At 37.4% G+C, this 10,989-nt stretch overlaps 2 protein-coding genes across 4 annotated transcripts; both read right to left on the bottom strand.

The window, feature by feature from the left end:
- Positions 1 to 1,270: 1,270 nt before the first annotated feature.
- Positions 1,271 to 6,010, bottom strand: LOC130729723 (pentatricopeptide repeat-containing protein At5g14080). 3 transcript variants are annotated; one of them, XM_057581558.1, is made up of 4 exons: positions 4,164 to 6,010; positions 3,649 to 4,020; positions 2,079 to 2,286; positions 1,271 to 1,813 (listed from the first exon to the last, which is right to left on the bottom strand). In XM_057581558.1, the coding sequence occupies exons 1-2, from the start codon at positions 5,872 to 5,874 to the stop codon at positions 3,722 to 3,724; spliced, it is 2,010 nt and encodes a 669-aa protein (XP_057437541.1). In that variant the 5' UTR covers positions 5,875 to 6,010; the 3' UTR covers positions 1,271 to 1,813; positions 2,079 to 2,286; positions 3,649 to 3,721. The 3 variants fall into 3 exon arrangements, with proteins under 3 accessions (XP_057437541.1, XP_057437542.1, XP_057437543.1); XM_057581559.1 differs by having other exon boundaries at positions 1,271 to 1,810; XM_057581560.1 differs by having other exon boundaries at positions 2,079 to 2,229.
- A 948-nt stretch (positions 6,011 to 6,958) lies between these two features.
- LOC130729725 (ACT domain-containing protein ACR6-like) lies at positions 6,959 to 10,719 on the bottom strand. The gene is made up of 7 exons (XM_057581561.1): positions 10,411 to 10,719; positions 9,956 to 10,001; positions 9,706 to 9,820; positions 9,507 to 9,574; positions 8,097 to 8,702; positions 7,726 to 7,830; positions 6,959 to 7,644 (listed from the first exon to the last, which is right to left on the bottom strand). Exons 1-7 carry the CDS (start codon positions 10,455 to 10,457, stop codon positions 7,303 to 7,305), a joined length of 1,329 nt encoding a protein of 442 aa, XP_057437544.1. The 5' UTR covers positions 10,458 to 10,719; the 3' UTR covers positions 6,959 to 7,302.
- Positions 10,720 to 10,989: the final 270 nt, after the last annotated feature.

Raw genomic sequence — 10,989 nt, 5'->3', positions numbered from 1 at the left:
TGTGATCTGAAGGCACAACATGAAGAGTGATTTGCCCAACAGCCCAAGCTACAGCCTACAATTGTAATCATAAAAAATAAATACCTTCTTCCAAGCAAATATTACTTCTTTTTTTTACGAGAGGAAAACAGAAAATATTACTTTGAAACCACATATTTATTGGCAGATAATTTGAGATATTGGCAATTTGGGAAATGACAACTAAGCTTATGTTACATAGGCCAACCAACAATCGGGTCAAACTCATAAAATTCATGTATTACGGAGACACTAATGTATATGACCATGAAAAGGCATCATTGGACCATCCATAGAAGCCAACAATATTTACTTGCCAACAACAATTGCATTGATAATTAAGATTCAGAAGTGTGAGCAACGGTAATTGTATACATATGCTTTAATCTGACTTGAAGGAATGTGAGAATAAGGCCGACTAACAATTGGGTTGACGCAGTAGTTCAACATTTCATTTTTTAAGCAAGTAGTTGACAATTCAATTTTCAATTTTTGCGATTAGAAAAAAAAATTCATTGGTCAGCCTCCTAATGCTTAGTGCGCTGACAGTAAAGTAAAATATTAGTCCCACAAGTCACAGCTACCGGTTGGGGATACCTTTGCTTAGCACTATAAAACGTGGGAGGGAGATGTTAGAGTTTATAAAGAAGGATAAATCCTCATAATTAATAAATTTTAAGTCTTCCCTTCCATCTAAACCCTTCCCCCAATGATGGAGAGGAGGAACTTTGGTCATTTTTTCCCATCCCTCATTCAAATATTGAAACCAAACAAGGAACCTTATAAAGATCCCTTCTCCTTTTCTCCCGTCCTCCATGGCCTTATAAACATTTTGCTTCCACTGCCAATAATTTGTACCCTTCTCACAATTTTTCTAATGCCTATTTGACAACCTTTATAGTCATATCATTTCTACACGTTGTTATTACTTGCTTCTCTCAGAACCCTCCCTACAAAACCTCTATCAAAGAAACTATATTTTTCATCTCATTAATCTGCAAAACTCGATCATAGTAGCTAATTTTATTCACTTTCATTTTGGTGTGCACATCCATAACCAAGACCTTATATTGAGTCATTTTTTAAATGTTTCTATCTTTTCATATATAATAGAAACTGATTTGAGAGCATAATCTAATGTAATGCAATAATCATTTCTATAACTAAATAACACACTGCCACCCTAAACTAGTATAATCATTTCCCAAAAGTATAAAACTCAATGATTGTATCATAGATACTATAAGGTTGCTTAGAAGACAATATCAAATATAGGTATTATCAGTTGAGGCTGCTCCCCTACCATTGGTAATTTGAACGTAAATGAAAGAAACTATTTACTAGGGTAATATCAGTTTAGACTAATTACAGTTGTGGAGTGATATCAGGGTAATACATAACGATTAAAAAAATTCATTTCAGGTATCAAATAGAGAAGAACTATGTTATATACACAAATAGACACATCTGTGACAAAATAAAATGTATCTTTTGCCTTTCTATAAACAGTTGGTGTTTCCTCTCTTTTGATGCATAATCTGTTCTCTCAGAATATCCTTGTGATATCTGAGAGTAGTTCCATATGATCTTCTGCGCATGATTCCAGTTCCATCCCATGTAGACAAGCATATATTAGCGAACATTGGACAAAAGTAGTCAAGAGTTGAACTTCAGATGTGTAGCTATTAAATATCAGATGCTCGCCTTTAATTGTGGGATCAAGACACTGTACAAGTTGTTCTTGCTCCGCCTCTTAGCATATAGGAGATTCATCAACATGCCGAACATAAATCTACTACATAATGAAAAAAAGGAGAAAGCAAATTAGTCGTCCAAACTGGGTTAGAACAATCCATGCTGAAAAACGAAGCTCAAAATGTTAAATACGCGTTTGATGAGTCAATCAGCTTTTATAATCATATACAAGTAATAGAACCCGTATAATTCAACTGACAAAAAAGTTACCAGCCAAAACAAATTAATTTTCAAGTTTCCTAAGTACAGGAAACTAAGCTAAAGAGGTTATCATTTCCTAACAGCACAATTAAATGTTGGCTAACCTGATAAGCTTCCATCCTTGCCTTCTGGAGTCTGGACAATGGTAATGTTGTTTTCTACCATTATATGTCAAGTCGTTAACTATTGAGTAAGTCAGAATCCCAGTGGTGATACACTTTTATCTTCTTCCAATAGATGCACTCTAAACTGTGTCTACCAGATGAAGAAAGCAAGGTCATATAACCTTTGCCGGAAGAATAGAGGAACCAACTGAAATTTGATAAATAAAATAAATGATAACTGAAAATGAAAAAAGGAACATCAATTATGAATGAGCATGTATCTTCCTCCATTCAACTTGGTAAACAAGTTGAGAGCTAGATCATGCAATCAGCAATGCGGAAAATGAGAGTAAAAGGATGCTGAGGGTCACACATGTATTAGTAGTATAGTTAGTTTGTGGTTAATTGTCAGGAAGTTAGTTGGTTAGGAAGCTGAATTGCTCAGCTATTTTGTTAAAAGCCAAGATTGGCTCATTCTGTTGGTAACTGAATAGATTGACAGTTTTCTTTCCCCCTCTTTCTCTCTTCCGATCTCTTCTCTCTCTAAACCTATCACATCATTGTGCTATAAAAATAATGAAATTCAAACAAGCATGCGAGATGCGTCCTGCTTACTTAATGTCATGAATCAACTACTCTCAAAGTTTAAGCCATGAATATGTGTGTGTGTAGAGGATGTATCATATGAGAAAGGTGTTCTTATATGAGAAAATAAGAATAACTCATAACCGTTAGATCTAATCATGAATAACTCATATAAGAACACTTTCTCATATGATACATCCTCTATATATATAACACACTCTTCACTCTTCAAGAAAGGGTCTGATAGGAACAAGCACTAAAGAAGAAGAACAAACTGTTTATTGAATTTTTTTGTTAAAACTCCTGAATATTCGATTTTTCAGGTCTGTTCAATTACAAATGAACACCCCCCCCCCCACAAAAAAAAAAGATGTCCATACTCTCTATCTCCCTTTTATTTATAATATTTCCTCTCTCACTCTCTAGCTATACTCCTGTCAAACTAACTAACTACCTAATCTACTAAGTACTAGTAACTAACAATGGGTACTTATCATCAGAGTTCTTTGGGTTTGAAGCATAAACAAAGCATATAAATACTTACCATGTGCTGAATTTAACATTTTATTTGAAGAACGTAGAAAGGGACGAACTCTAGATCACTAGATCTTAAAGGCTCCGATACTATGTTATGAAGTAACCGTTTAAAAGATTAGACTGTTTGGTGATACATGAAATGCTTTATATAGTATCTAATTATCTATAACACTTAACTTGAGGATATCTGGCAAAACACAGAAAATACCCTTCCACACAGAAGCAATATATATCAACTTTCAATTAAAAGTAGTCTAAAATTGCAAATATACGACTTCCTACCCTCTGAATATAATCAATGACTTCTTTATCACTGATTTTGTCTCCACTATGAAACACTGAAATAATTAATTAATACTAGGATCTTGTTGTTGTTGTGCATCAAATTTAAAATATTAATTCCTCAGGTAACAATCCGCTTAAAATAGCTTTGTTAAATCGCACTTACCTTGAAGATTTTGCTAACTAATGTTGCATGCATACTGGCGGTACTCAAATCAGATAGCCTTCTCATGCTGTAATCATCTGTAGCACATTTCCTTCGAAGTACTCTTACCTTGGAAATCAAACACATCTTGTATTCTTTGAAGAAACTGTAATATCGGCTCCGGGCAGGCAGCGGAAGAAAGAGAAGCTAAAAGCCCAGTACATATATCTTGTAGCATAGAAGGTGAGTTTTCCTGAACCCACCTTAAGTGCTCAATAGCAATAGGAATCTCTTTTGTATCTGCCAAACATTTCAACAAAATTACATGGGACTCTGCAAGTCCTATTTCAAGATTGGGACTGCAAAGCAGCTTGGAAGCAGCCCTTAGATGTCCTACATGGAAGACACACAATACGACAAGATGTCAACTTCTTGCATAAGGCAGCAAGCTGACAAGCCAATCATTTCATAACACACAGAACATCATAGCATGCAACATGTTAATTTATTGAAGTATTTGTTCAAGCGGTTAATACCTTTCTTGCAGAGTGATGATATGAATGAGCTCAATATGTCTCTTGCAAGAATAATGTCCTGTTTGACAGACTTGTTATAAAGCTCGAAAGCTGCTTCAATCTTGTCTTCTTGGCAGAGCCCTTCCAGAAGAGAAGTGTAAGTTGCAACATCAGGTGTCACACACTTTTCCAACATGCGGTTGAAGAGCATCTGAGCCTCTTCAATTTGTCCCTCTTCAGAAAACTTACTTATTAGAATATTATAGGTTCTCAAGTTCCCGCAACAGCCACTTGAAAACATCTCATCCCAGAGCTTCCTTGCAGGGCGCAGCATATCCTCCTTACAACAAGCTTCCATGACATAGTTATAAGACTCCACATTGGGGCTCACCCCTTTCTTCTTCATCTCCTGAAGAACAGCATAGCCTTCTTTCACTCTCCCAACCTTGCACAACCATGAAACCATCACATTGTAACCCTCCACATCTTTGAAGCAATTCCCACAGTCCAAAACATGGAACACCTCCATCAATTCATCAACCTTGCCATGCCTCCACAAATTCCTACTCAATCTTCCCAAGGTCTCAATGCTCGGGAACCTCTCCTTCTCAACCATGTAATTGAAAAACACAATTGCTGCACCAGGATCAACGCCTGACATTGATCCAATTAAAACATTAAGAACATCATCCTCACCAGGAAAATTGCCCCCAACAATAACCTCCCCGAGCTCCTTCGCCTCACAAACCCGCCTCTCCGAAACCAATTCAAGTATGTAGTCCCTATAATCATTCATCCTCGGCGCCACCCCTAACTTCCTCTTCATCTTCAGAACCTTCAGCTCCTCAACGACATCCCCCATCGCTCGAAACGCCGTTGCAACAACCCAGTAAGCCATAAAATCAGGCTTCCAGCCCCTACTCCTAAGTTCCCCCAACATCATCAAAGCCTCCGAGGCCCTGCCAGCGCGGCATAACCCATGAACAATCATAACCGCGACAACCGAACCGTTAATCCCTGAACCGCATTCCCTAACCTCGTCCAAAACACTCATTAAATTCCCTACATTACCCTCCTTGGACACCCTCCAAGCAAACACCCCAAAACCCAGGGTGCTGAGAGGGACACCCCTCACGGTCATTTCACCAAACACCCTGCGGGCGCTGTCCAAGCAACCGTCTCGAGAAGCTAGCGCGGCAAGCAGGGAGTTGCAGGTGGGCCCCCCAATGTGGGGGGCGAGGGAAACAACGTCATTGAAGACGTCAAATGCGGCGCGTGGGTTATTCCGGGAAATGTGGGAGGCTATGATGGAACGGAAAACAGAGGGATGAATAGGGAAGTTAAGAGACTGAGCTTGTTTGAGGAGAGAATGGAGCATGTTGTGATGGTGGCTATGGTGGTGGTTGGAGGAGAGTGATTTGAGGATGGAGTGGAAGGTGGAAGCGGTGTGGGAGAAGCGTGGTTGCTGAGAGGCCCAGTTGAAGAAACCGAGAGCGAGATGGTGGTGGGGGAGGAGGAAAGGGTCGATCACTGAGGCAACAAGGGATGGTGTGAGGTGGTGTTGGTCGTGGTGGTGGTGGTGATTGCGGAGGAGAGTGGTGTGGAGTGTTTTCTCTACGTCGGAGCTCCATGTGTAGTGGTATTTTGATCCGGTGGTGTGTTTCTTTGCGGCGGAGATCACGGCTCTGCTTATTGCCGCTGCTAACTCTCCCGGTGAAGAAGAACCTTTCATCACTTGCTTCCTCTCTCAGTAACTTTTCATATCAGGCTAATTGGATCATGCAAAGGGTTAAATACATTTTGGTGCCATGCATTTTCACAAAAATATTGGTTTTCATCAAACACTTTTAATTTGATTTTAGTCCCCGTATTTTTTTAAATGGTTATGTCTTCCTTAAATGAACAATACATATAGATACTTTTTAGAGAATATATCAATATCAAATAGAAAAATCTTACTTAAAATGATAGCAAATGTCTTACTTGGATGAGACAAGAATATAAATGTCTTACTTGAATGAGACATATACCAAATAGAAAAATCTTACTTAAAATGATAGAAGGTCCTCACAAAAGAGGGAGAAAACGCACCTAAAATGAGTAAAAAGCCTCCCACAAGGCCATACCAATAACTTCCCCTCACACAAAGTTGTCAAGTTTTCATCCCCCTAGAGGGGGGAGGAGCTTTACTTTAAGTGGATGCATTTCTACCCACTTTAGTGACACTTTCCTTCTCCCCAATGAGGTTTTTTTTTTTTTTCCATCATTTAGACTGCAATCTCTAATCGGTTAGTACATGATTTATGTTGGCCTATCTTGTAGCTGATCATCTACAGCTCCAATAGAGCAATTTAAATCAGAAAAGTTGAATAAGCTACGTGAAAAAAGTTATTATCTAATTTTCGCTCTTAGTTTGGATGTAATTTTTCTTGAACTTATTAGATATTATCTGTGTTTTTTTCTTTCTAGAATTAACCCTTAAATAAACTCCAATAAGTAAGTCTGTAATAAAATTGAACTTATTAGATGTATTATCTGTGTTTTTTCTTTCTTTCTAGAATTAACCCTTAATAAACTCCAATAAGTAAGCCTGTAATAAAAACTTTACTCAAACACCAGAGATCGAGAAGAGATTTAAGTTGAAAGAAATGGAGATACCATCACTTAAACGGGTATGCAATGTAATGTAAGGACAAGCAAACAATGTCCATGGTGTGAAATGGTCAACTTTTTCCCCTTCTAATTTGCATGTGTGCAAATAGCATGACTAAATGCAGCTACAGCACAGGTTTGAAAAACAGAGAAGTAAGGCAGTATACAATTATAACTACATCTTTTGCATTCAATTTCATGTACAAACCCAAATGTACACCATATTTACATTACTTCACATTAAACAAACTAAAAGTAATATTTACTCTTCTGGACTTGATAATCTAAATGGACTATTTACTCCATATATAAGCCAGGTAACATGTTCCTATGCATAACTATCTACCCTATACTACACATACCTGTAAGCTTTCTACTGTACAGCATGGATTCTAAGCCCTTCTGCTGAGAAGGGAGGAAGATGGACATCTACAGTTTCTTTTATATACATACCATTTTTGTTTGACTTGAAACATGATGAAAATGCTGAGAATATACAAAGGAGGACTTAAGAATAAGATCTGATCAACTTAAAATTCTGAAAAGATCGAGCTTTGAAGAAACTTCCAAAGAGAACCCCAATTGTTGTTGCTTGTGGGGTCTTTGGTGAAAGGCTAGAGTTGTGTTTCACCTGCAGTACTGTGTCGCCAATTTCTCTACGAACCGAGTCAATAATCTTGGGGTCAACCGGGTTACCAGTCACATCTGTGACGTAGAAAGTGTCTTTTGCCTTTCCATTTTCTGTTGATATTTCTGCTCTTTTGATGCATAAACTGTTCTCCCGGAATATCCTTGTGATATCTGAGAGGAGTCCTACGCGATCTTCTGTGCACAATTCCAGCTCCATTCCCTGCATACAATACATATCTTAGCAAAGCACGGAACAAAAGAAGGGAAGAGGGAACTTTCTAGCTGGGTTACTAATAATAACCTCAGATGCCCTCCTTTCAATTGCTGCTTCAAGACACTGTGCAAGCCGTTCTCTCTCTGCCTCTGAGCTTATGGGAAAGCCATCAACATGCCGAATAAAAAACTCCTACATAACAATCAAAATGCTAATCAGTTTTTGCCTAAACTAGGTAGATCAATCCCAGCTGACCAAATGAAACTCAGAAAGCTAAACATAGGTTTGAATATATATATATGATAATCATATAAATTCATGGAAAATTCAATTGATCAAATAATTATAGCCATAAACATTAATATCAAGTTTAGCTTCAGACAACAAGAAGTACTGCAAACCAAGCTAAAGAGGTAAACCATCATTTCCGAACATCACACAATAAAATTTTGGCTAACCTGAAAAGCTTCTGTCCTTAATGTCTGGACAAGACCATGAAAAACTACATACTGCATGTCGGTTAAAGTGCAAACAATGTCGAACAGCAATTTCGGCCGATCTTTTGCTCTCATGGTGATCACAGTGTAATCTTTCTGAATACAATCTAAAATGGTCACATGTGGGGACAGACTTTTATCTCTCTCCCTGACTCCTCCTTGTCCTGCTCTTTCAACCCTTTCATAGTCCCTGTCAGCAAACATAATCTGATGTAATCTTCTGTCCCTGTGAGTAACTCCAGTTGCTCTTGCTGCCTTCGGATCAGCACTCCCCCTAAGGACATTACAAAGCAAATTACTTATTGTATTGAGGCGTGAAGGGTCCTCAATGGCACACCCACTGGAATCATCTGTCACATGAACTACAGCAGCAGCCCTAGTATTGTGTGTCCATATCTCAGCAGTGACCACATTACAGTGAAGGTCTCTGAGAACTGCACAGATTTCAGATAGTAAACCAGGCCTGTCCGTGCCAGTGAGTTCAATTACCGTGTGCTCTTCAGTAGGTACAACCCCAACAGACTCTCTCAGTGAGGAGGGAGCAAAGCTGGGATTGTTTTCAAGTTTCTATAAAATTAGAAAGAAAGAAAATCAGAAACTAGAAGATATTTTGACAGTGTCATCAAGGAGCTATTTATTATTAGCAAAAGTTCACTGTATCAAATTCACGGATCACACACAAACAAAGAAGATAATTATATCTTAGTGAACCTAAATTTGGCATCATGATGTAATGCGAAAAATGACAGATTCAGAAATCTCACATTTCTTGAAGATGGACCATCAGGGTTAGTCTCACCCGAACTAAGGTGTGCTATCTCGAGGTTCAAAACTTCACAATTTCTGAAACTTCGAATTTCTTCAAGGATTTTAAGTTTGTTTTCTATCATTGTATGTTAACTACTTAAATCGGTATGACAGCGAGAACACAAGATCTTCCAGTACATGCAGTTCAAATACAGGAACCAATAGAATTTCGATAGATGAAATAAAAAATCATTGAAAAATGGAAAGTGAACATCAATTATGAATGAATATGAGCTCTTCCTTTGTTCCACTTTGGCAAACCAATTCATAGCAAGATCATACAATCAGCAACTTGGAAAATGAGTGTAAAAGGATGTTATAATTCACATCATTGTGTTGTCAAAAGAATCAAATTCAAAGCAGCATATTCTAATACAAGTGTCCTGTTTAATATTTAAGTTTAACTTGAGGACTTCTAGCAAAGGGGAATGTTAGAAATATAATATAAAACCATTCATGTATCCTGGTTATTTGACAGGGAAGAAAGAAGAAGACAAAGATAGCAGCAACAAAAATAAGCGTCAATTAGAGCATTCTTAGAACTATAAATATATGATTTCTTACCCTCTGAATATAATCAATGATTTCCTTGTCTTTGATCTTGTTTCCATTATGATCAGTAACATTAAACACTGAAAAAAAAAACAATACTAGGATTAGAAGCAAAGATAATAACAACAATAATAGAAAGAATAATTTTAAGTTTCTAACACCCCACCCCTAACCCCTAAAAAGCCTACCACTGGAGAAGAAAGGAATTTACCATCCATGAACCACACCCCATCAGAGGAGATGTAGGCCTTATTAATTACAAGGTTCATATCTGAAAGAACCTGAACAACATCGAGGAGAATCCCATGTTTGTTGAAACTATCAACCTGAAAAAGTGAATGGTAACTAGTAAGAAAAACATTTTTTATAGAAATTAACTCAGAAAAAAGGTATAAGAAAGAATCTTTATTAATGTGTGGACAATTTTGTTGAACCTAAACAGAGAAAAGGTCCGACTTTACCTTAATAACAGTGGCGTTTTCACAGGCATTGTTGTCAATTACAACCCTGCGTGGCATCATACCAAATTAGACCAAACAACAACACCACCACTCAGACACACAAATTCCACCAAACACAAACAACAAATCTTAAAAACATGAGATAGGAAAAAAAATTGGTCACAAAAAGTTTGAAAAAATAATTAATGGAAAGATAATAGGAGTTACTAAGAAAGGAGAATCAAGCAAATAACAACAGAGTAAAATGGAAAATTGAAGAAACTGAACCACAAAAAGAGGTTTAATTCTATACCCTATTTGATTACAACTTCCAAAAATGGAAGAAAAACAAAAAAATAATTTGTGATACTGAAATTCAGAAAGTTTAGGAGTAAAAGACCCTCTTAGTCAAAGATAACAACTTGAAGCAAAAGAAAAGAAAGCAATTGAAGGAGAAAGTAGAAAATTGCTAGTACCTGGGAGGGTTCATCCTCCTTATAAGCTTAGCATACTCATCATCCATATTTTTTGTCTATGTACACACCAAGTAGTTCCCACAAGGTTGAATGAGTGGTATTGAATTGCTCAGAAACTTAAAGAAATTGAATTGAATTGGATTTGCACAATCTAACTACAGTAGCCAGAACAGAACACTCTCCAACAACAAAGGAAAGAGATAGAGGTAGAGATAGAGAGAGAAAGTGAAGTGAAGTAGTTGGTGAGTGTTTGGAGCACTTTGGATTTGATTTGAGATTTTCCCAATTTTAATGTAACATGTTGTTGCTGCTGCACTCTGTTTGTGTTGTGTCAAGTGAACATTAAAGAGAGAGAATAAACGGCACGTTTCGATTCCGTGGTGACGTGTCGGTCACTTTTTGGGAATCGGTTCGATTGACGGTGGCGATTCCGTACAAACGGAGGGGTGAGGATTTCTCTCGATTCCCGTGGATGACGTCAGTTGTGCCATGTACTTTTTTATTCAGGTTCTTCCGTCCCTAATTATAAGCTAAAGTTAAGACTTATATTTTGTCATTAAATATAAGCTAAAGTTGTAC

This window comes from Lotus japonicus, chromosome 1, assembly GCF_012489685.1.
Source record: "Lotus japonicus ecotype B-129 chromosome 1, LjGifu_v1.2".
NCBI classification, from domain to species: domain Eukaryota; kingdom Viridiplantae; phylum Streptophyta; class Magnoliopsida; order Fabales; family Fabaceae; genus Lotus; species Lotus japonicus.
This window is presented reverse-complemented; position numbering and strand designations above follow the sequence as displayed.

What these genes read in the sequence shown, in the direction of transcription:
- LOC130729725 (XM_057581561.1), bottom strand. Translation starts at nt 10,457, where the DNA reads ATGGATGATGAGTATGCTAAGCTTATAAGGAGGATGAACCCTCCCAG. An exon ending in AGGAGGATGAACCCTCCCAG is followed by an intron (nt 10,002 to 10,410) that starts GTACTAGCAATT and finishes GATGCCACGCAG; the next exon opens with GGTTGTAATTGACAACAATG. An exon ending in TGGGGTGTGGTTCATGGATG is followed by an intron (nt 9,575 to 9,705) that starts GTAAATTCCTTT and finishes TTTTTTTTTCAG; the next exon opens with TGTTTAATGTTACTGATCAT.
- LOC130729723 (XM_057581558.1), bottom strand. Translation starts at nt 5,874, where the DNA reads ATGAAAGGTTCTTCTTCACCGGGAGAGTTAGCAGCGGCAATAAGCAGA. An exon ending in ATCATCACTCTGCAAGAAAG is followed by an intron (nt 4,021 to 4,163) that starts GTATTAACCGCT and finishes TCTTCCATGTAG; the next exon opens with GACATCTAAGGGCTGCTTCC.